This window comes from Filicampus tigris, chromosome 16 (assembly GCF_054856515.1).
Source record: "Filicampus tigris isolate MCC_2025a chromosome 16, RoL_Ftig_1.0, whole genome shotgun sequence".
Taxonomy (NCBI): Eukaryota; Metazoa; Chordata; class Actinopteri; order Syngnathiformes; family Syngnathidae; genus Filicampus; species Filicampus tigris.
Genome location: NC_141232.1, coordinates 16,767,119 through 16,789,350, shown reverse-complemented (window position 1 = coordinate 16,789,350; position 22,232 = coordinate 16,767,119). Strand labels below are relative to the sequence as shown.

Sequence of the window (22,232 nt, the reverse complement as noted above, 5' to 3'; positions counted from 1 at the left end):
ATGGACGCGGTGAGTGACGATTACACTGACGGATGAAAACCTACTTCCCTCATTTGTCAATCCGTCATTTTTAAAAGGTGCCCCGTCATTCGTCAATCGCCAGTGACGGACTGACACACACACACACACGCACACACACACGCACACGCACACACACATATATATATATCCATCCATCCATTATCGATACCGCTTATCCTTATAAATATATATATAATATATATATATATATATATATATATATATATATATATATAGAGAGAGAGCGAGAGAGAGAGAGAGAGAGAGAGAGACTTATAGCGATATTGTTGTAAAAATCTGAAATTGTTCAATCCTATTTTATATTTTTGTCGAGTTGAGTTTGATGCTTTGAATGTTAAAATAATTAATCAAAAGCAACCCATAAACTCTGTGCTTACACTGTATTTGATTACTTTTTTTCACTGAGTACTTGGTCTTAATCAAATAATTATTTTAGAAGGCTACTTTTTACTTTTACATGAGTCATGTTATCGTACTCAAAAGTGACAGTCCTCTTACTTGACTACGTGTTTTTTGGCTGCATTCTTCCAAAGGGATACTATGCAGACAGAGCATAGTATACCCTGATATTAGTTGTCACCACTTGATAACAGTGGCAGTTATTAAGGGACAAAGGCCTTGTTACAGGTCGTGGGCAGCTAAATTGCATCTTGGCCGCAAAGACAAACACCCTTTAGGCAACAGCTGTAGCAAAACGAATGTGAGCTCAAATCATGTAGCGGTGGCCTTATTTTCACATTTACTTCATTTAAATACCACATTACTGGAATGATAATTCTGAATGCAAGAGAGGGACATGGAGCATGTTGACCGACATAATAAGGAGGCAGGCTTGTTAATTAAAAAGCTTGTATCTTTTCTGTTTCAGACTCTAGTAAAATGACAATGGTATGTTATTAAATCAAGAATCTAATAAAACTGGTCTACAAATTTGAACTATTTTTTTTTATTCAGAAATTAAAGTAAACTTGTCTAGATGAATTTTCTGCACGGATTCCGAATCTGCCCTCATTTTTTTCTCTAGCACATCAGGTTTTCACAGTAATAATAAGAATATAATAACAATAATACAAATTGAAGTACAGTCATATATTTAGTTATATTTATAAATTAAGGGTTAGGGTCAGCAACAGGTGGATTTTTTTTCAGAAACATCATAGCTTTTTGGTAAAATTTGTATTGTGCAATCTTTTATAGGTCACATATATAAATATATCAAAAACTTGATGTGCTAGGAAAAAAGTAAAGGCATTTTTTAAATCAGCGACAAAAATATGTTTGGGGATACATAAAACCAGATTTGATTACAATTTGTTGTTGACCAGTGTAATTACCTTGATAGAGTGAATAATTCCATTATTTTATTCATTTTCTAGATATTTTAGAATAAGTATTGCCATAATAAATCAAAAGGAAATATGGTAATGAGGAAGCAAAGAAAGATAATTGGGAAAAAGGGTGCTGATGAGGATGGACTTTTAGAAGATGGAAAGATTTGATGTAAGTAATAGGAAGAGCAGAAGATATCCAATTCTTTGGTTGGTAATTAGGTGAATTTAACAATAAAAAAGATGGGTAAACACACCGTTGCCCGAGTTGTTGCTGGGTGAACAGTTTTTCTGTTTGGTTGCCTGGCGAGACTCTTTCATCCAGGGAAATATCTGCTTGGCCAAGGTTTGGTTGGAGGGCAGCGAAGAGGAGGAGGAGGAAGTGGAGGATGACGTAGAGGAGGAGGAATTTGATGACCTACCGGGGCCTGATTTGGGGACTGATGAGGCGCCAGCACTGCCCCCTGGCTGCTGAGCTACAGTACTATCGTCACTTGGATTTGGGGCCAACGGTGGGGACACTTGGGAGCCAGTGTGGTGCTCAGGAGGTAGGGTGGGCCTCATGCAGCTGCCATTCAGCTCCTTGTTTTTGGCTAGTTCTTGCTGCTGATGGTGCCCACTGCTACCACCCAGTGTCTGCAAAGAGCAGGCAGATCGGTGGTAAGAGTCAACCTCCAGATGGGTTGCCGACTGGAAGGTTGGCTGATGATGAGACCCTGGGACTTCATAGCCCCCAAAGCCATTGGCAGGTGCACTTGCTGCCCCCTGCACCTGATAAGATGCGTAGCCACCAAAAAGAGTTGAGTTGTCGTAGTATGTTGTCTTCTGCATGTCTGGGAAATGCAGCAATGTCTTCTTTAGCTCCGGCCCTTGTTGAGAACCACTGCCGGAAGACCATTTGGCACCAGGGGTCACGTGGCGGTGTCTCTCGAATGGCCCCCTGCAATCTGACCTAAAAGGTTAGGAAAAGCAGAAACAAGAAATGAGAGAGATAAATCCATCTTCTGCCACTGAAAGGCGCCATGACATGAATAGAAACCGGCGCTTTTCTTCCCTCACCTCCTGCCCCCCTCCCTTCTGAGCCCGAGCACAGGCTGCAGATGCTCTTGTGGAGGGGGCATGAGGAGGGCAGACCTCTTTCTTTACACATGCACACACACGTCAAAGAAAGACATACACAAACACACACACACATATACTGTATGTAGGCTGCGACTGATTGTTAAAACAGGGTAACAACAATGTATGAGCAAGGAGTAAAATCTAATAAAATGTTTGTGAAATAACATTGTAATAATATTAGCAAGAACATGAAAACTAATAATTGCATAATTACCGATTACATTCAAATTAGACCTGTGTTTTTTTTATTTATTAATATGAGACAAATTATTTGCTATTGGACACATGTTTTTAATTGTTTGCAAAGACAGTTGTGTGTGTGTGTGGAGGGGGCTGGGGGGGTTGGTGCTTGTGCGTGTGTGTGTGTGTGTGGGGGGGGTTGTTTTTTGTTTTTTTTAGATAAGGCATATCCTAGCATCTCTGTTGTTAATTATAATCACCGTGGTATTTTTTATTTTTATTTTTTGTAACGTTGGAGCTAAAAGGCATTGGTCACTCTGTAGGCTGTGTTCTAACATGGCTAATGCAGGTAGCCTATTTCTGTCAGAGTAGTACTGGATTTGAGGCTTGCCTCTTGCCTCATTGCTGCTAATTTAAAGGCTGTCATTGTCACACTTCAACAATACTTAACATAAACGTATTCATGCATGTTCATGCATTCATATATTTTTTTTTTGTATTGCACCCTCCATAATATTTTTTTCATATGTTTTTTAATATAAAAAGCAAGATGGTATCACAAGCAAACGGACGAATGGAAAGTCAGATAGATAGATAGATAGATAGATAGATAGATAGATAGATAGATAGATAGATAGATAGATAGATAGATAGATAGATCGATGGATAGATATAGAACCAGTGATAACACCTGGCATTTGTTCCTCCCCTGGAGCTTTCATTTTAACGACGCTCGTCTCTCATGCTCACGGAATAATACAGAAACCACATGGATTATGTACTTGAGATACAAGTCTTGATTCAAAAAAATGGCGCTGCTGTTATAAGTGATTCGTTTTCGCACGTGATAAATGTTCTGTAAAAAATATAAATAATTCGTATTTAAATAAATTGAAATAAGCAACGAAGAGGGAATGAGTATACAAACATAGAATACAAAATTATGAAAACCATAATCAAACTAAATTAAGGAATGCGGATTTTTCACTTGTTTGAACCTTTTACATTTTTTTAAATCATTATTATTATTTCTATGCTTTTTATTTATCGGAGATGACACAGTCCAGCCCCTCTCTAGCTCTCAGCACGTCACACATGTCAGCCATTTATCTTCCGCTAGACAAGCTGGAATCCTAATTATTTACTCTGAGGAATAGTCGCAAGCAGAGAGGGGGGAGGAAGAAAAAATGAAGGGAGAGAGACCATGGCAGAGAGGGTAGGAGAACTATGTTATTGAATCATAGCTGTTTCACTATTAAAATGGGCCACGTAATGTCTATGCCCCTGGCTTGTAAGCGCTACCGCTTAACACAATCACCAACTTTCGTAGACGTCTCCCCGAATAATGCAGTCATAGTGACACAAGCACCCAAACAAAAACAAGAGAGAGAGGACAAGGGAGGGAAGAGCGGCCTTGGTGTTCAGTGACTGCTTCATCCTGTGATATAAAATTACAAATGGCGCCTGCCATGACGCAGCTGGGAGACAGGAAACATACATATATATATATATATATATATATATATATATATATATATATATATATATATATATATATATATATATATATATATATATATATATATATATATATATATATATACATACATATATATATATATATATATATATATATATATATATATATATATATATATACATATATATATATATATACATACATATATATATATATATATATATATATATATATATATTAACCATACTAAATGCTTATAAGACATAACAAAATCGGTGGAAATTCCGAAACAACAATCTGCGGATCGGTGTTGTGGTGATATGTATGCTATTGACGCGTGTCATAAAAGACATTTCATTTAAAATTAAATACGGCGACACTACGAGCAACAATCAATCAATAAATAAATAAATTGAGCTCAGTGAGAAACCTTGAAACCAGAAGAGCAATTGTATGAATCATTACTGGTGATATACATACAGCCATACAGCCATTACATATTTCTTAAAAAAAACGTTGGGAGTGAGGGAGCCGAAAGATAAGTACGAAAAGAGAGAAAAGGCATGTAGAATAAGGTAGAGGGGAGGGGGGTCGTTGCTTTAAGACCGTTTAAAGCATAGTGAACTTTAAAGCATGGTGAACTCTTGTTGAACCGGCATTGAAGTCACACGGGTCATAAATAACCGCGCCGGCCCCAAACTGCACAATGCGCAAAGATATTTCTGCTTTGTTGTTCGAGCTTCTACACGAGCGCCTGGCCTGCCCGCTGGTGGGGCATGCTTACCTTTATTAGCACTGGCGGTCCCGGTACAATCTCTGCAGGACCCAGCAAGATCGCATCGCAGATCAGTCGTCACTGGGACATTTTATGAATCATGTTGAAATGCTGAAAAGAATGAAGAATTGTGGCGTTGGCCGGCCCTCCTCTACTTTGTGCGCCAGCTGCCCCGATGTTTTCTCGCCTAGCGGGCGTCTGTTTGCAGCCGCCACCGCCGCCACCGCAGCAGCACCACCACCTCCTGGCGCCAGCGGCCGCGGAGGGCGGCAAGCCGGACGCCGTTTGACATGAACGGCCAGCGGATGAGAGAGATGGGCAAGTTCAAGACTTCGGTGATAGAAGGGAGTCGGTATACAGGTGGAATATGCGGAAAAGGTCTGGTAGCCTACCGACAGGCTATAGCTAGCTCACAAGCTGAACGAGCTTACCGGGAGCCCGCCTGCTGCCTGCTCGAGACCCCCGCCCCCCCCCGCTCCCATCCACTCCACCACCAGCGCTGCCTGCCTGCTTGCACCGCTGCTGCTTGATAACTAATGGCCTCAAATGTCTTTCAGCATGTATCGCTGCTCAGACTACTCAACACAGCCAGATAGCCCCGATAGAACACAAATTATGAGACCGCTAATGATTCAACTTTTATGGTTTTTCGTCTTCGGCTGACTTCCTTTCTCCTGTGTCTTGAACGTCTCACTATATGCTTATCTTGGATCTTTACATCTCCAATGTAAAAGCATTCGGCGATAATAATCATTCTTATGCATACAGAAAAATAGGTAGGGACAGTTCGCACTCAACCTTTTTAATTTAAACTCGTTTTTGAATACAACAAACGGAGCAGGGAACATTATCATCTATTAAAACTACGCAGTGTTAGACTATAACGCCATCTAACTTAAGACATATGAGGTGTCGCCTGACTCCTATTTTATCACATTTCAATCGTCATTTGGATTGTACTATTGTTTGAAGTATTATTTTTTTATATTGAGCAAATCAATCAATGCCATATAGTTACATTATATGACACAATATATATACTATGAAAAAAGGACTAAATGTACACACTACACTTGGGCATCCATATCCACGAATTGCACACAACTCGCTGCTATATGTCATATTTCCTTAAAGAGAAAGTCAAGTAAAAAAAATATTCTTGATTATAATATGCTGCATGTGGCCCCACTGGTCTAAACACAGAATTCTGATTCATATTCCGTTTGTGGGATTTCAATTAAGCAGCAAATCCACCCATTTTTGTCAATCTAAGGGGATGGCCATTTTGCCACTTGCTATCGACTGAAAAACAACTTCACAGTTGCTCTGAGCTCAAGTAACAACTAATCAAGGCTCAGCTTACAAATGTCACATGACCAAACTTGCAGAAAACAGATGAGCCGTGATTGGTCATTACATGCGCCCTGAGTAACTGTGATGTCATCTTCATTCCGCAATGTCAATATTACTTAGAATGCCATGTTTAGATTAGTCTGGGCGCATAGAACATATTCTTGTAAATTTTCCTTGCACAAGGATAATGACAGTCCATTTTGATTGACACAGAATGTGACTTTTTGGTTGTTTTATGCACATCGCACAGGCAAAAATTCTAATTAGTTACAATGAGATGTATGCCACTGCAAACTAAACTGCAAGTCAGACTTTTGAGTTACAGTGTACCATATTTTCCAGACTATAAGCCGCTACTTTTTTTACCTAGGTTTTGAACCATGCGGCTTATGTAAAGGTGTGGCTATTCTGTGGATTTTTCTTCCACCGCTTGGGGCGGTCTAACCGGAATTACAATACAATTCAATACAATTGCCATTACAAGTTGTGACTGCAGGTGGTGGAGTTCAACAGGCGATGGCGCTATGCACTAGGTTATGAATTAGGTGGAATGCGGAAGTATACAGCAATAAAAGGTAGAAATTTACTGGACTGCCAGCGGCAGGGAAATTAAGATAAGTACTTTATGTTCTCTTGGTCCTGTTCCATTATAATCAACAAAGTTTCTGTCGTGTTAAAATGCACTATAAGGAAAGAAGATGTTCAGGTACATTTACATTTCAAAATTGTACAGTAAATGCAGTAAATATCTAATTGTTCAACATAGATAGGTGCGGCTTATATAAATGTGCGGCTTAAAGTCCAGAAAATACGGTATGTGTTGAACATGACTGGGTGTTGCGCAACTAGCCTTAATGTGTGGCATTATATACATATTTCGTTTTAGCAGTGTGACATGGAATGCAGATGTGATTATTGTTTAGGTGTTTGTGGTCATTAATTTGCTGGTGTTTGTTGACTGAGAAGCAATAAACGAACAATCCCAAGTTTAGGAGCCCTCATCCTCTTGGACCCTTGGAGAGTGCACTTTATTCATTTGCATTTCTCCGTTTTGACATGTTTATCCATGCATCCATATCCGTTTTCTACAACACTCATTCTGTTCAAGGTTGCGTGGAGCCGGAGCCTATCCCAACTGACATTGGGCGAAAGGCTAGTACACCCTGGATTGGTCGCCAGTCAATCACAACGCATATATATATAGAGAGACAGACAACCATTCACACTCACATCAGACCATTAGTGAGTAGGAACAAAATCATCTTCTAGACCAGATCTGGGAAAAGTACGGCCCGGGGGTCACATCCGGTCCGCCCACAGTCTCTGACCGGCCCTCAAATTGACCATGAAGTTGAAGTAAAACATAAAATATGCTATGCTTTGACTTTGAAAGTTGTGTTTTTAGTTTATGTGCAGACGTGTGGATGCTAGTGCAAGCGAGGTATAGCAAGCTAAAGCTACAAGTTGTGTATGCAATGTTGCCAACTCATTGATGTTTTCGCAATATTTAGCAACTTTTCCAACCCTTCTATAACAATTTTTCCAAAAAGACAGATCACAGTGGTGCTAGTGTTAGTGATACATACTTATCTCCTGCACGATGGGGCGAAGGGGAACAAGATTTGGCCTGATAATACTGAATGCAAAACTACAGTTTCATATACTGTACTTATTGGGCCATCACTGGATACATCATTTTAAATATTATACTTCCTACTTATCTAAATATTTGGGAGTCCTGACTAGGAACGGCTAATATGAGTTGAAAGTTGGTGCACAAAATCAGTGTTATAAATTTCTGAAGTGCAAATTGAGAGTAATTTAATTTTAATCACCACTTATAATTTTGTTTAAAATGTGTATTACTTAATTATAACAATACATCTATACACACAGAGCAATTTATCGGAAAAAGACTACATACACATTTTCTAAATACATTAAAAATAACCTAGACAAAGTTGGTGTTGTTGTCTTGGCCCTCGGCTAGCGTTCCAGTTTCTCATGTGGTCCCTTTGCAAAATTAATTGTGAACCACCCCTATTCTAAACAATAGAACAATCAAAAGTGTGGGCAATTTGAATCTACTTTTAAAGATAACAGTGCCAAAATGAGTGAGCTCAAACATAGATGTAAAATAGAATATTGCATACCATACCCACACATTATCACAAAATATAGCAGACAACATGCATGAGAGAATCTCACCGTCTGCACAGCCTCAGACTCCACTGCGTGGTCTCTTTTCAACCCCCTTCCCCTACGCCCCCACCCCCGCCCGCCTCTGAGTTTTTTTTTTTGTATTATGCAGGACATTTAGACTTACGTAAGGTTTACGAAATCTCTCGCATGCGCGCGCGTGTAAACGTAGCCCAAGTTAAAAGCAGATAGCCTTGGTTACTGACAGCTAAAATAGGAGGATGAGCTCCGTGTAGGTGGAAGAAGGTGGGATCCGAAAATGTGCCAGTCTGCAACCTTTTTATTCAACGAAGCCTTTTGTGTCAATTGAAGGATCTGTTGAGACTACGTTACTCATTAACCAAACATAATCAGCATTTTTTTCCTCAACGTGCGTGTGTGTGGGACAGACGTGCACCCGCGGGGGATTTACTTGTGCACTATTGTGAAAGCACGCCGCTGATTTCGAAGAATGGCGCTTGATTTTTATTTTTCTTGGATCATTGAATGTTGTGCGAGTCGCGGATCCGACATTTCAGACTGCGTAAGGATTTTTTCTCAAGGACCTTCCGCAAGGAGATGCATCGATATGTGATTTAACAAACTTTCAAATGTACAACGATTGTAAGTCTATGAATGCTGTTGGCAAAATCCACCGCTCAAGACTTAAAACACAATAATATTTTCTTGAGTGATTATTCTACCGAAGTTCTGATCCAGTGCTGAAGCGTCATAATGTTATTGTTGGGTGATGCTTTACTGTAGTTACAAGGGTCTGTATTAATAGTCAACTATACTATAGTGAACAAGGGGTAGGACTCGACAAGTTTTTTTTTACTTCTTCCTACTCCCCTTGAACATATAAACTTTACTGAATTAAGATAAGTACCGATCCTTTATTTTGATTTTGTTTTTTTTTTGTTTTCTTCGTGTCTTTCAGGTTGTGTTTATATGTTCAATCAATCAATCAATTAATCAATCAATCAATCAATCAATCAATCAATCAACTACACACTCCCTTATTTCCTGTTGCATTTGCGGCTATCAAATTGCCGCACTTATGAATCAACACACGCTTGTTTAACCTCTCTGAATGCGTATGGATGCGTGTTAAATTTATTGGAAACATTTAATGTAGATATATACACATTATTCTTTATTATATAGGTTGTGTCATATTGTATATATTTATACACGTGCATATATTAATAAATAAACTAATACATGAAATTGAGGTTTTTGTTTTTTTTTTTACATTTTTAACATCCAGAACATCCAGACATCCAGCAAATAAGCTACGAATAACTTACACATGCACGCATTTATAGCCCCAATTGATGTACTTTGATAAAAAATAACAAAGAAAAAAAATAGAGCGTGAAACTCACCAAGAGAGTTTCTTCTATGTCCTGGTGTTTTGATGGAAAAAGGCAGCCTCCACAAATCTCCTAAGAACTGGTGTTGGCGACAGACAGTGGAGAAATAGAGGAAGGAGAAAACAAAATATCTTAAGCATCATTAGGTCTTGCAAATCCAATAGAAAACAGAAAACCTCGTGTAGTCTAATGGACAGGTATCCTGACCTAAACGATTTCCCACTGTCATATCCCGGAACGGAGCAATATGAGCTGCACTAAGTACTGAAGTGGACTTTATTGATTGTGAACATTGTATTAATTACATGAAACAAGTGACGCATCCCGTGTTTAATTTTTTTCTATCAAATGGTTGGACGATGTTGGAAAAAATGGATAGGCAAATTAAGCAAGCTCAATGTGTTTTTAGCTATTTAATTGTAATTCCCCTAATGTTGTTCGGCACATTATTGGCACGCTGGTAAAGCACAACAAAACCAACTAATCCATAAATGCAAAATAGGTATGATGCTATATGCATATACATTTCAATTCGTTTTTTTTTTTACGGAAAAGTGGAATTTCGGTTTTTTTTGGGTTTTTTTTTGCATCTATATATTACAATTTTAATGGTAAAAAAAGACATTGTGATTTAGAATTGTTTCTAAACCTCAGTCAGACTTTCTAACCATCAGCCGTCCTCAATGTGGAGATTCTAGAAGGGGAAAAAAAGGTGGTCCAGCTGCTTCCAAGCAGAGACCATAAATAATGTCACCGTGCTTGAGGCATGCGGAATACGAGCGGACAAATTCACATTCGATGTCCCGTTATCGTCGTTTTTTGTCTCACATAATGGTGGTCCCCAAAGTGAAATCCGGTCATTTTTTGTTAATTTTGTACGAATGTGTAGTCCACGATGCTTGGTGATGTTGCGTGCAGCTGTTAATTAAAAATAAAAAAGTGATGGAATAAAATCACGCTTCCACTCGGCGTAGTTTGGCTCCTGCAGCTTTTGCGAAGGTGATAAATAAAAGAGCAAGGCTTTCCCTACCTTCATGGTACCAGCGCCACTATACAACCACTTGTGCAAGTCACAACTTCGACCGTAAAGTTATTTATTGTTTCCGCCCATGCACTCACGCACAGCTTTGGCTGTCGTCCATCAACATCGCATCATAAGCCGGGCTTTCCTCACTGTCTGTCCCCACACTTAGCCCCTCTGGTACGCCGCAAATTTGGAGCGCAAGCTGTGCGAGTGGACAAGTCAAAAGTTGTCCAGAGAATGATGGAGGCCCGATTAGCTTAGCTAGCTAGCATGGAGACCGAGACAAAGGAAGGAGGCCACCTCCGCAGTCACAGAACAGCTGATGAGCCAACATTTGAGCAAAGTACATGCCTGTTCAAATAAATAGCCTTTGTTCCTAAAGTAGCAACTTTTTTAGTCATTCTTACGCCATTTTATTTGCCAATAGGTACTTTTTTTTCTTTTGGCAAGCTTGTCTTTAGCTGATGATCTCTCTAAATGTGATGTTGTGACGCGGTGTGATCACTTTCTATAGCGTAAAATATTGAACGATTGAAAGGGTGTTTATTTTTGTTTTTTAGAATATCCTGGCTTAGGTTTAATTATTAGATTTAAAGGGTACTTCACATATGTACGCCATTTTGCATCAGGAAAAAAACATTATTTTGTCTACAATTCATTTAATATCTCAATTATTTTTCATGGACATGTAATAAAACGTTTTAAAAATATACCATATTCATTAAAAACGTCACTAGATAACCGTCACGTGTGTAAACGTTGGACTAGACTGCACAATGACACACGCACACGCACACACACACACCCATACACATGCACACACCCACGGACACACGCACACACACACACACGGACACACAAACACACACACAAACACAAACACACACTCACACAAACACACACACACCCACACACACACACATACAGCTCAGCACACACACAGCTCAGCGTTAATACTGAAAGAGTGAAGCCATATATCTGGTCGACCCCTAGCAATTTTTTTGCTATAAATTATGGCAATGTTTTTCATTGTGTCCCCATTGGCCAATGTGTGTCTTGTCCATCTATAAATTTCACATATAGGCCTACCTGTGTGATGAAAATGTTGCCATAAAAGTGAAATGTGTCAATAAAGAGGTATTTTTCAGCTCTCATGCGTTTTTCCAAGATACACTAATTAATTACTACCAATCAAGCCACACAAGTAAAATTAAAGAAGCATTTCTTTAATTTCCTATATTTTTCATACATTTCACAATAATAACCTATTAAAAATATGTAATTGATCCACTTTGGCATTGTTAGAAAGCAATCCCTAACACCTATGGGCTATCAAATAACCATATCTTTATTAAGCTACCACAATTTAGGTCAGTGTATATATATATATATATATATATATATATATATATATATATATATATATATATATATATATATATATATATATAAATGGTTTTTTTTCTCCAAAACAACATTACTCATCAAGCCCATTTGAAAATATCATTGAAGTTTAATTAGCTTGAACAGTCATTCAGCAACACCACCATGACTACAGACACAGACACACTAAATAGGAAGCGACGACAAGCTTTGCATTGTGATACATTTCATCTCCTTCCTTCTTCCTCCTGCAGGTAGATGACACAAAAGCACATGTTTCAACACTACTTTTCAAAAGCCATGTGCACTGCAAATGGAATATATGCATCTTTCTGGTCCTTCCGTCAGTTTATTCCACTACACGTTTGGTTGAAACTCAAAGCTGTATAGTTTGTTGCTCTTGCATTGGTTTGCTATTCCACTCTTTCCATTAGCTCAAACCTGATGTTAGTGAGACACATAATTCTGAATAAAATGTATTGCTAGCAATATTTGGTGAAATTACGCTGTAACAAAACATAATATTGGATTTCGGTATGAGACTAGTGATCAGGACACTTTTGTCACCATAAATCTGAATAATACTGCCAACACACTACAGACAATGAGAACCAGCATGTGAATTGAAGCTAGTTTGAGAAAATGCTATCTTTCATACTTGAATAAATTTCACATCACACAACAATGGCAGTGCCCATGGATGTAAAACACCCATTAAAAGGTTATGTATACTATCATTTGTTTTTTTGTAATTGCAAAAACATGTATTGCAAGGGAACTTGCAAGTTCGATTGTAACCAGACAGGTTGAATGAAGTAATTTGGTAAAACCTCAAAGTTAATGAATAGAACAACAAAAAAGTTTTGTTGTCAGCAAATAGGCTACATAGTTTTCAGCATCATCAAATAACGGGAAAAATATGTGTATTAACGCTAACGTTTAAAGTAGAAATGAACGGAGCGATGTTTTGCTGACACGGAAGTCACTACGGCTTCTTCTTCTTCTACTACACTTTACGGTATATTTGGTCAATCTGTGCATGTCAAAATAATTTGTTCCGATCAAAAGTGTGATGATGCATGAACATCCTAATCTCATCAATATTTTTGTGTCCATGAAAATAGTGCATCCAATCATAATTTTAATCCCAACTCTGATCGGGTTAAAGAAATTTTGTCAATGGAAATGTAACCAGTGAATTGCAATCACACACTAGTCTGACAATCACACACAAGTCCTTGGAGCTCAGAATCTGTCTGCCTGTGCCCAAATCACGTTAGGCCACCTTTGCCACTCTTTAGACGTTGCGTATCCAGTAGATCGACTTTTTGAAGACATCATTGCACCCTGCACGGTGCATAGCTGACTGCCAATTGGCTCACAGGTGAAGTGAGCCAGCATTTATTTATGCATCCACCGGCTATGAAAATAGAGCCCCATGTGTCAACAAGGAAAACTACATTCTTGCATTCTTGAATCATTTCAGCTCACTTTAGATTAAGTAAAACAACTCCCCAACTTGAGTGGTGATTCCCTAAAGCTGCATTTTGCACTCCAAGGATTTGCCATTGCACCTTAGGATGAGCAATCAGTTTAGCACAATTTTTGCTGTAGGCAATCCTGGGTCAGATATTCATCCCATCAGCACCTTCCATTGACATAGAGTTAATCTTTATCAGAGATGCTAATCTTTAACCTCAAACTCAAAGGAAGCCCTGACATCAGGGGAGTTGGAGGGAAAGAGATCGAGAAAGATAGAAAGAGAACGAGTGTTAGGGGTTTACGGAGGAGGTCGGCGTGGGGGTTAAACATGCCCTTTATACTTGCAGAAAATGTGAAGTCTCTGAGTCACCAATCATGTCAAGGATACAGCGGCAGAGCCAAGTTACACATTAAGTTTGCAATGAGCCAGTCTGCTCTTACTAACAGAATATTCAATAAAAGTAATGGTAATTAACGAAATAAAAAAACAAGCTAAGCTATAACAAAATCATGCTCTTGCTCTTTATATATATATATATATATATATATATATATATATATATATATATATATATATATATATATATATATATACACATTGTAACTGATCAGGATGTTGAGAGACAAGTGTCCAAAACCAACCAACTATAATTTGTAACTGTATGACACATATAAGAGCCCCTAAAATGTAGCAGTGGTCGAACTTGTGACCCCTTCACACATGGAAGCACGTTGCTGAAATTTGAGGATGGACAGAAGGAGAGACAAAGGGAAGACAGGAGTGTGCTGCAAGTTGAGAGTAAACAATCTTTTCACACCACCATAAATCATTGTGCAGCTATAGATCTTTTTTTCCTTACACCTGGCTGCCAGGTCCCGTTTAAGACTACACACATTCTCGTTGTTCTAGAGAGAAAGAGAGAGAGAGAGAGAGAGAGAGAGAGAGAGAGAGAGAGAGAGAGAGAGAGAGAGAGGGGGAGAGAGAGAGAAAGAGAGAGAGAGAGAGAGAGAGAGAGAGACAGACGGCAGGCCCCTTGTTTGTTACCTAATCTGTCTTCAGAAGGATTCACTGACACTCATAGACGGAACCACGTTTTTGCCAATGAGTGGCTCGCACGTGGGGATGTCGCAGTGAGTCCACGGCACACTGGCTCGCAGCACATAGCACATATATACAGGTAGTGACAGCGCGTGGGATCAGCATGCTTCGGAAATACACACCGGCAGAATAATGACTGAGCTTACCTGGATCTCCTTTTGGTGATGTGACGATTTCCTTGGATCAAGTCTACTCTGAGGACAATTTGAAAAAAAAGAGAGCACGATGTTCTCTTTTGAGAAAGCGTGGGTGGATTTTCAGTACGTATTTCACCGCGCACGCCGCTGGCTGGCATTGCTATTATTCACGATCGTTCACAGGCAGATGTGGTCTGCTAAGTCTGGGCCCCCTTTTCTGCTCCCCGAAAAAAAAAGCGCGCAGGCGCTCTCTCTCTGCGTTCGCTTCCTGCACTGCGCTGCAGGGATTTACCTCTTCTCTTATTCCCAGAGCATTTGTGTGCACCAATGAGACTGAGTGTGCTAAATAAAACCATTACCTCTATACGTTATACATTCTGCAACATTTTTTGTGACAACATCGTCCACTTCTTGGCCATTGCGTATAGCCAACATCAAATTCCTACTAACCTGCTTCTCTTCTTTCACATTTCCTGTGTTGGTTTGGACTCTGCAGTTCCGACTTTGCCTAGGACGTACCGGAATGACTGAGTGAACTGTTCCTGAACCAAGCAGCCGACTGAAAGCCAAGAGATGCCTAAGCAGTCGGGGAGAAGGAGGGGGATTCTGGTTCTTGTCCCTGCCCAATAGGGCAGTCTGGTTGAGCTGGGCCAGGGGGGTCAGTGAGGTTCATTTTGACCTGCTTGTCTGTCTTGCCTGCACGCAGCCCAGATGTTGGATATTACATGGCGTCAAACTGAGAGCAATCAGCAGTGGGACGAGGTGGTGGAGATGGGGGGTGGGGGTCCTCGGGTGGGGGGTGGGGGGCGGTGTAATGAGGGTCAGAGCTGTGTACTTTTAAGAAATTATTGGCGTACTCCTCAAATGGGCGCTTAAACAATCACTTTCAGAGTAAAAATACAATACAATGTTTTTTTTAATGGAATTTTAAAAAGAAGAAATTACGACCAGGACCAAGAAAAGATACGTTAACTCTCACATTTTGCAAGTGACCAAACACTAAAATAACCAACGTACCAACGTAGTATATTCATTTGCTAATTAAAAAATGCATTTTAAGTTGATACGATCTAGTGTTGCATGCAGCGGAATAGGACCAAATCCGCTGCTAAAACACAAAGGGTAAAATAGGAGCGGCAACGTGCGCTTGAGTTTATCAGTCTGTCTGTCTTTGTGTTGTTTGTTTTGTGAGTGTTATCTTCCCACGCGTATAGACTCACCCCCGCGGCCACCGGAAACAAAAATCCAGACACAACCACAGAGCGACAAAGCAAATAATAATAATAATAATAATAATAATAATAATAATAATAATAATAATAATAATAATAATAATAATAATAATAATAATAGAGCAGAATGCAGACGTATACATCCCTAAAAATAACAAAAATAAACTTGTTAATGCGGATTTTAACAAATGTTCACTTCTTTTAGTTCTGCGTACTTCCAACTCTTCAATCATTTGGCATGCACAATTTACGGAGCCCTGTCACCGCTTGATTTATGTTTGACTGTTTCGAAGTGTGATTATACCATTTCCGTTTTTTAGTGTGTATTTTCTTTTAATCAGGCCTACTTTCTTTACTTCGATGATATTATCTGTTTTATATTCACCAAGCAAATTTTCACGTTTGTACCTTCATATAACTTTATATAATCTAGATCCATCGACCTATTTCGATATCTATATCTATATCTATCTATATAAGTATATAATATATTTCTTTTCACGTGTTTTGAGTCTTAAAAATATTCGTTCGTTTCCAGACATTGTGCATGACCTGCCCAACTTCAATTGTAGCTCATGATGTTGCAACGCATATTTTTATTTGAGTTCTAGAATTCTAGGTTAGTCGTACTCATGACAAAGACATTATGAGTTCGTGAGTGTCTAATGGCTGTTTTCGTGAGGACTCCCTGTTTGTCCAAATTCTGGTTTTAGAGTTGCCAGGGCTCCGACCACAAATGCCCAAATATAGGTCAACATAGCAAATGTTTTATAATTATTTACTCATCACATATCTTCCGTGCGGGAATTAGAGTATGATGCACCGTTCACCTGAAATACGCGATTATTAGTTTAATTTAAGTCGCTGAATTTAGCTTTTTGAGTTTCACGGCAACCTACCAACTTCAGAACTTTTGATTTGTGGATACGAGGAGTTGATTTGCTGGATTTGATAACCTCTTAGCTGTTTGGCGGATGAAGTTTCTTCAAATATTTGAACTATTTTACGCGGAGTTGGCATTATCTTTCCAGACCAAACAGTCTTTAAAAGCGGTCACATGCCTAAGGATAAGATAAGACAAGTGAGCTGCTGCCGCGAACACTGGTGTTCTTATATTTGCAATAAAGTGCAATTTGATATGCGCTTGATTCGCAAATATAAACAAATGGAAATTGCGGTGGTTACCGTTTCATATAATTGTGTGACTATACTGAATCAACACTGTCATGTAGAAAAAAATATGTTACCCATTGAACGATAACACGTAATACTCTATTCACAAATACATGGGATCTATTTTACACGGCGGTAAACAGGAGGATTACACATTTTTAAAAGATGCCATCAATAAATGACGGGAAATTGCGCATCAATTATAATTCGGTTATTCCGAGGTTTAGACTAACAGGATGGGAGGGGCGGCCATGGAGCCCTTAGAAATGTGATCATGAAGCAATTCCAGCCCCATTATTATTGTGTTTGATTGTATTTGTTATGCTTGACGTGTTTGATTACGAATAAGAAATTATTATTACTGTGAAATCCTAATAATAAAACAACTTGATGCTACCCGTCTTATGCAACTGTTTTTGGCTCTCTGCAACCATGGGGAGAAGAAGCAGAAATCCAATCACGCACTTGAAAACTGTTCTTTTTCTTCGCACATTTGAGCATGAGAATAGTTTGATTGAGGGTGGGGGGTTTGAGCAAAAGCAGAGACACCGAGTACTGACAAGAATAATGGACACCAGCCACATCCCATGCAGCCTCGTTTCTAAGAAACAATTTTGGAGTAAACAACATGAATAGGTCCGAGATGATTGTTTTCACTCCGTTTTCAACACAAAGGGGGTGTTGACAAATAGAATGTCTCCTCGAATGTATTTTATCTACCTTATTTTATTAAGACTCACGGTCAGTTGGCTATTTAGCAGTAACTTGGACTCGCTCACACCTCCCAAGCTAAATAAATTACATACTCTCGGTGAGATTTTATGGCAGCCGGGGCTTCCACTGTGTGTCAAATTTAACCTAATTTTCAGTTAATTGCTCACCACAGAAATCCAACACCCGGAGCTACAGCTCCCAAGAAAAAGAAAACCCTTTTGAGCTAATCAAGTGCAGATTGAAAAATGCAGTGGAGGCATGGAGAAAATGAAGGCATGTATGCAGGAAGAGGGCAAAGAAGGAGAACAGAGAGATGAGCCAATCTCAACTGCTCTCTATCGGCCGTCATTTCCTCCACACCATCTCTTCGCGACTTATCGCGTGCAACGCCATAAACAACAACACACAATGGCAGGCGCGGCCACACGCTGACACCCAGCCTCACTATAAATCAAGAGAAGGAGCAGGCTGCTGGCTGACAGCGAGAAAAAGCAGAGAGAGAGAGAGAGTGCTAGAGAGAGAGGGAGAGAGAGAGAGAGAGCGAGAGAGTCAGAGAGGGAGGGATGGACGGAGAGAGGAATGCGGAGGCAGGCAGGAAGTGATGGGAGGAAGATGGAGAAGAATAGAAAAGTGCTTCTAAGATATAAACAGCCATCGGTTAACATTGATTCCACACTGTACGAAATTATGATGATTATGATTATGGGTGAGTGGAGATGTGTAAACAACACCACAGCAACATGCACGATGAGGAAAAACATCACTATTGTTATTTGGGGGGGATATTTACCAGGGTGTTTTTTTTAAAGCCTAAGAGATGGATGCAGGCGAGGGCAACGCAGCGTCGAAGGAGCGCGCTTTCTTCCCCCCCCCCCCAACGCAGGTCCTCTTTCTTCCGCAATACTCACGTTGTGTCCACAACGACCCGCAAGACGCACACCCGTCCAAATTTGTTATATTGCAGCCCCTCCCCCCCCCTCTCTGTCTCTCTCTCTCTGCCTCTCTCTGTCTCTCTCTCTCTCTCTCTCTCTCTCTCCTCTCTCTCTCTCTCTCTCTCTCTCTCTCTCTCTCTCTCTCTCTCTCTCTCTCTCTTTCTCTCTCTCTCTCTCTCTCTCTCTCTCTCTTTCTCACCCCCTCTCCCTCTCTCTCGCTTTGGGGAGGCTCGCTCGTGTTCCCCCCCCACTTTTTTTGTTTGAAAGGATAGTTTAATTTTACACGACATTAACACGCAGCAGGCGCGACACCTTTACTTGGCGTTATATTTCTGACAGATAGATATAGATTCTGCAACCTCCGCAAATGGAGTTGGAGTAAATGTGCCTCTTCCGTGTGGTAAAGTGGACGAAAAAATTCAAAATGCCACACAGTGCTCTTCAGAAAATGACGGCACGCTTCGTTATTTATTACACTCCAACATCCTTTCCCAGTCCATTTTCTACAGAGGAAGAGGAGTTCCTTAAATCGCCCTGGTTTCTATTTCAAAATATCTGTTTCAATGGAAAATATTCGTTTGTGACGTTATATTGTTCATCCGGAGGTTTAAAAACATGCACTGTCACAAACACTCAATCATGCTGAATTTACAAATCGATGCTGCATTCCTGTCTTGTCGTTAGATACCTCACCCCCATGTAAATAAAATTACAAATGCATAATGCATTTTCAAGTAACTGACTCACATTCGGTACTAAAAGACATTACAAACCGCTTAGAGGCAGTGAGCTGCGGGTATTATTCAAGAGTACAGTATCAGTGCATATAAAAAAAGAGCAAGCAATACGTAGGTGCTCAACAAAAAGAAGATATTGGATAGTGACAAAGAAACAACAGGGAGACAAAACTCTCCCGTCGCGTGGCCACGTGGGGCCGCATCAATAAAGTCAAGAATCAATTTGGCCCTCCTGATGGTTTCAGAGTTGTAATGCATGCAACATTGGACGAAAAGCTAACCTTGCTACTTCAAGCAAAAACCTCTTCAAGGTCACAAAAGAGCCGCTATCCATGAGCCCATAAGTGCCAACCAAGTTAAAAAATAAATGTGAACACTTTCGTTCGAAAAAAAAATATTCTGAAAGGGGAGCAGGAGGGATGCATTGTGCATTTAAAATAATACACATTCTGATAAAAAGGAGTCATCGTTTCTATTAATCCTTTAATTAAAGGCGCACAATAGGGCAATATGGCACTTTTCTGTTCTGCCCACAAGAAGATTGAAATAAAACATTTGCAGTGGTGATGATGGCGTCCGTAATGATGGCCATCAATTATAGCACTCGGAGTGTGAACAACAGCTAAGATAAGCATGCAGCAGAGGAACCTGGGCGGCCTGACGACAGTTATACGAATTAGCTTTGCAAATGTGCCACAAAGCCTTATTGAAAACTGAAGCAATACAAACAGCAATTGAAAAAACAGAATCCAATGCTTGCCTGGCTTCAAGAACGGTACTAAAAAGTGTTTTTGTTTATGTTAATATTACACATTAGTTGGTTGTTGAGTTTGATTTTAGTTCAAATAAAAATTGAAATATAGTCTGCATCTCCGTCAGGATTTCGATCACATTCACAAAATAATATATTCGATTTTAACATATGTAATATAGCGGCTGCACATAAGCAAGCGCCAGTGGTTGAAGTGATATTCAAACGTTAAGAATTGCGCGGTCTCGTGGAGTAGCCAGCACGTGATGGATTAGGGCAGGTTCAGTCTTCCTTCTGGTTAACCATTCATCTGTCTTTTAGTACATATCGAGACAAACTGAAAATCGCTTTTGGTTTTAATGGAGAATGAATCAAATAAATGATTACCTGGGACGCTCAATTGATTTATGTTGACGTTATTATTATTATTATTATTATTATTATTATTATTATTATTATTATTATTAACCAACAATGAAGACAGTAGTGTTCACAGAGGCAGACAGATTGATTTACCAAGCGCTGACATCTTGGTTTTTTTCATTTATTTATTTATATTTAATTTTTTTTACTGCCGCTCATAAATCTGTCTCGAGTCACAACAACTGCTCTTGAAAATATTGCAGAGCGCCACACGTGGACTCCTCCCCTTGCCGGTTTCATGTCCTGTGTGGTCTGGCGAATGAATGGGGCAAAAAAAATTCAGAAGCTTAATCAGACATTTAATTAAACTATTAACCAAAGAGTTTTGTCACTGCAGATTTTATTAAATAACGGTTTGTGTGTGACATAAAGCACGAATCCGTGACGACTGAATGTAGTGAAAAATTGGCTAGTCATCCACATACATTTCATAGTCGAATTTAGCATGCAACCCTGTATTTGAAATGACCAATGAGCCCACTTGGTTGCCTGTCAATTGCATGACACATACAATATCGACAAAACAGCAGTATTTACCCACATTTACACGGACTATAGAGCCTTCAATAAACCTAACATGCATGTTTCGGAACGTGTGGGGAGCGAAGGCAAAGCACTCGAATGCTGACAAATTCAGACTATACTCCAACAGGCCAGTACTGTGCTTCCATCCATGGTGGCAGCATCGACATTTAAAATGTCCAACTTGCAATGCTACAATCATTTTTCGTTATTTATATATATTCAAATATGCACTGCAGTGAATAATGTTTGGTCTCTACAGATGATTTTCTGAAGATGGTCTTGATTTTCTCAAAGTATAAATCCACAAAACGCCACTCACTGACATACCAAAAATTGTATGGATTAACAAATGATAAAAATTGGTGAATAAATAATCAACGGGCACAACACACATTTTCATATTGAATTTGGTGTTGCATTGTAATACCTTAAGTCAGTGGTGTCAAACTAATTTTTGTCACAGGCCACATTAGTTAGGGTTCAATGTAGGGCCGTTTTGACTGTGAACCCCAAATAAATGCATGATTGCCTCATATTACATAAACACAACAAATGGATGAATAACTAGTTTTGAAATCAGAGGTAAGTAAAAACTGTTTGCTCAAATATTATTTCATTCATTTTCAAAGAGTGATTGCTAACAAAATTCTTGCAATATCCCAACGTTTTTAAAACTGAAATCAATTTGCAGTTTTGGTATTTTAGTAATAAACATTTAGTCGATCATTTTTTTTTGGCGGGCCAAATAAAAGTATGTGATGGGCCGGATATGGCCCCGGTCCTTTA

At 39.4% G+C, this 22,232-nt stretch overlaps 1 protein-coding gene across 3 annotated transcripts in view; it reads right to left on the bottom strand.

The window, feature by feature from the left end:
* The window catches only part of hoxb3a (homeobox B3a), a 53,473-nt gene that overhangs the window by 6,283 nt on the left and 24,958 nt on the right, over positions 1 to 22,232 (bottom strand). For all 3 annotated transcript variants that reach the window (XM_086054726.1, XM_086054728.1, XM_086054727.1), the window contains 2 exons: positions 9,847 to 9,913; positions 1,628 to 2,322 (listed from right to left, as the gene is read on the bottom strand). In XM_086054726.1, the coding sequence (XP_085910852.1) occupies positions 1,628 to 2,201 (574 nt within the window). In that variant the 5' untranslated portion in view covers positions 2,202 to 2,322; positions 9,847 to 9,913. The remainder of the gene's footprint in view (positions 1 to 1,627; positions 2,323 to 9,846; positions 9,914 to 22,232) is intronic.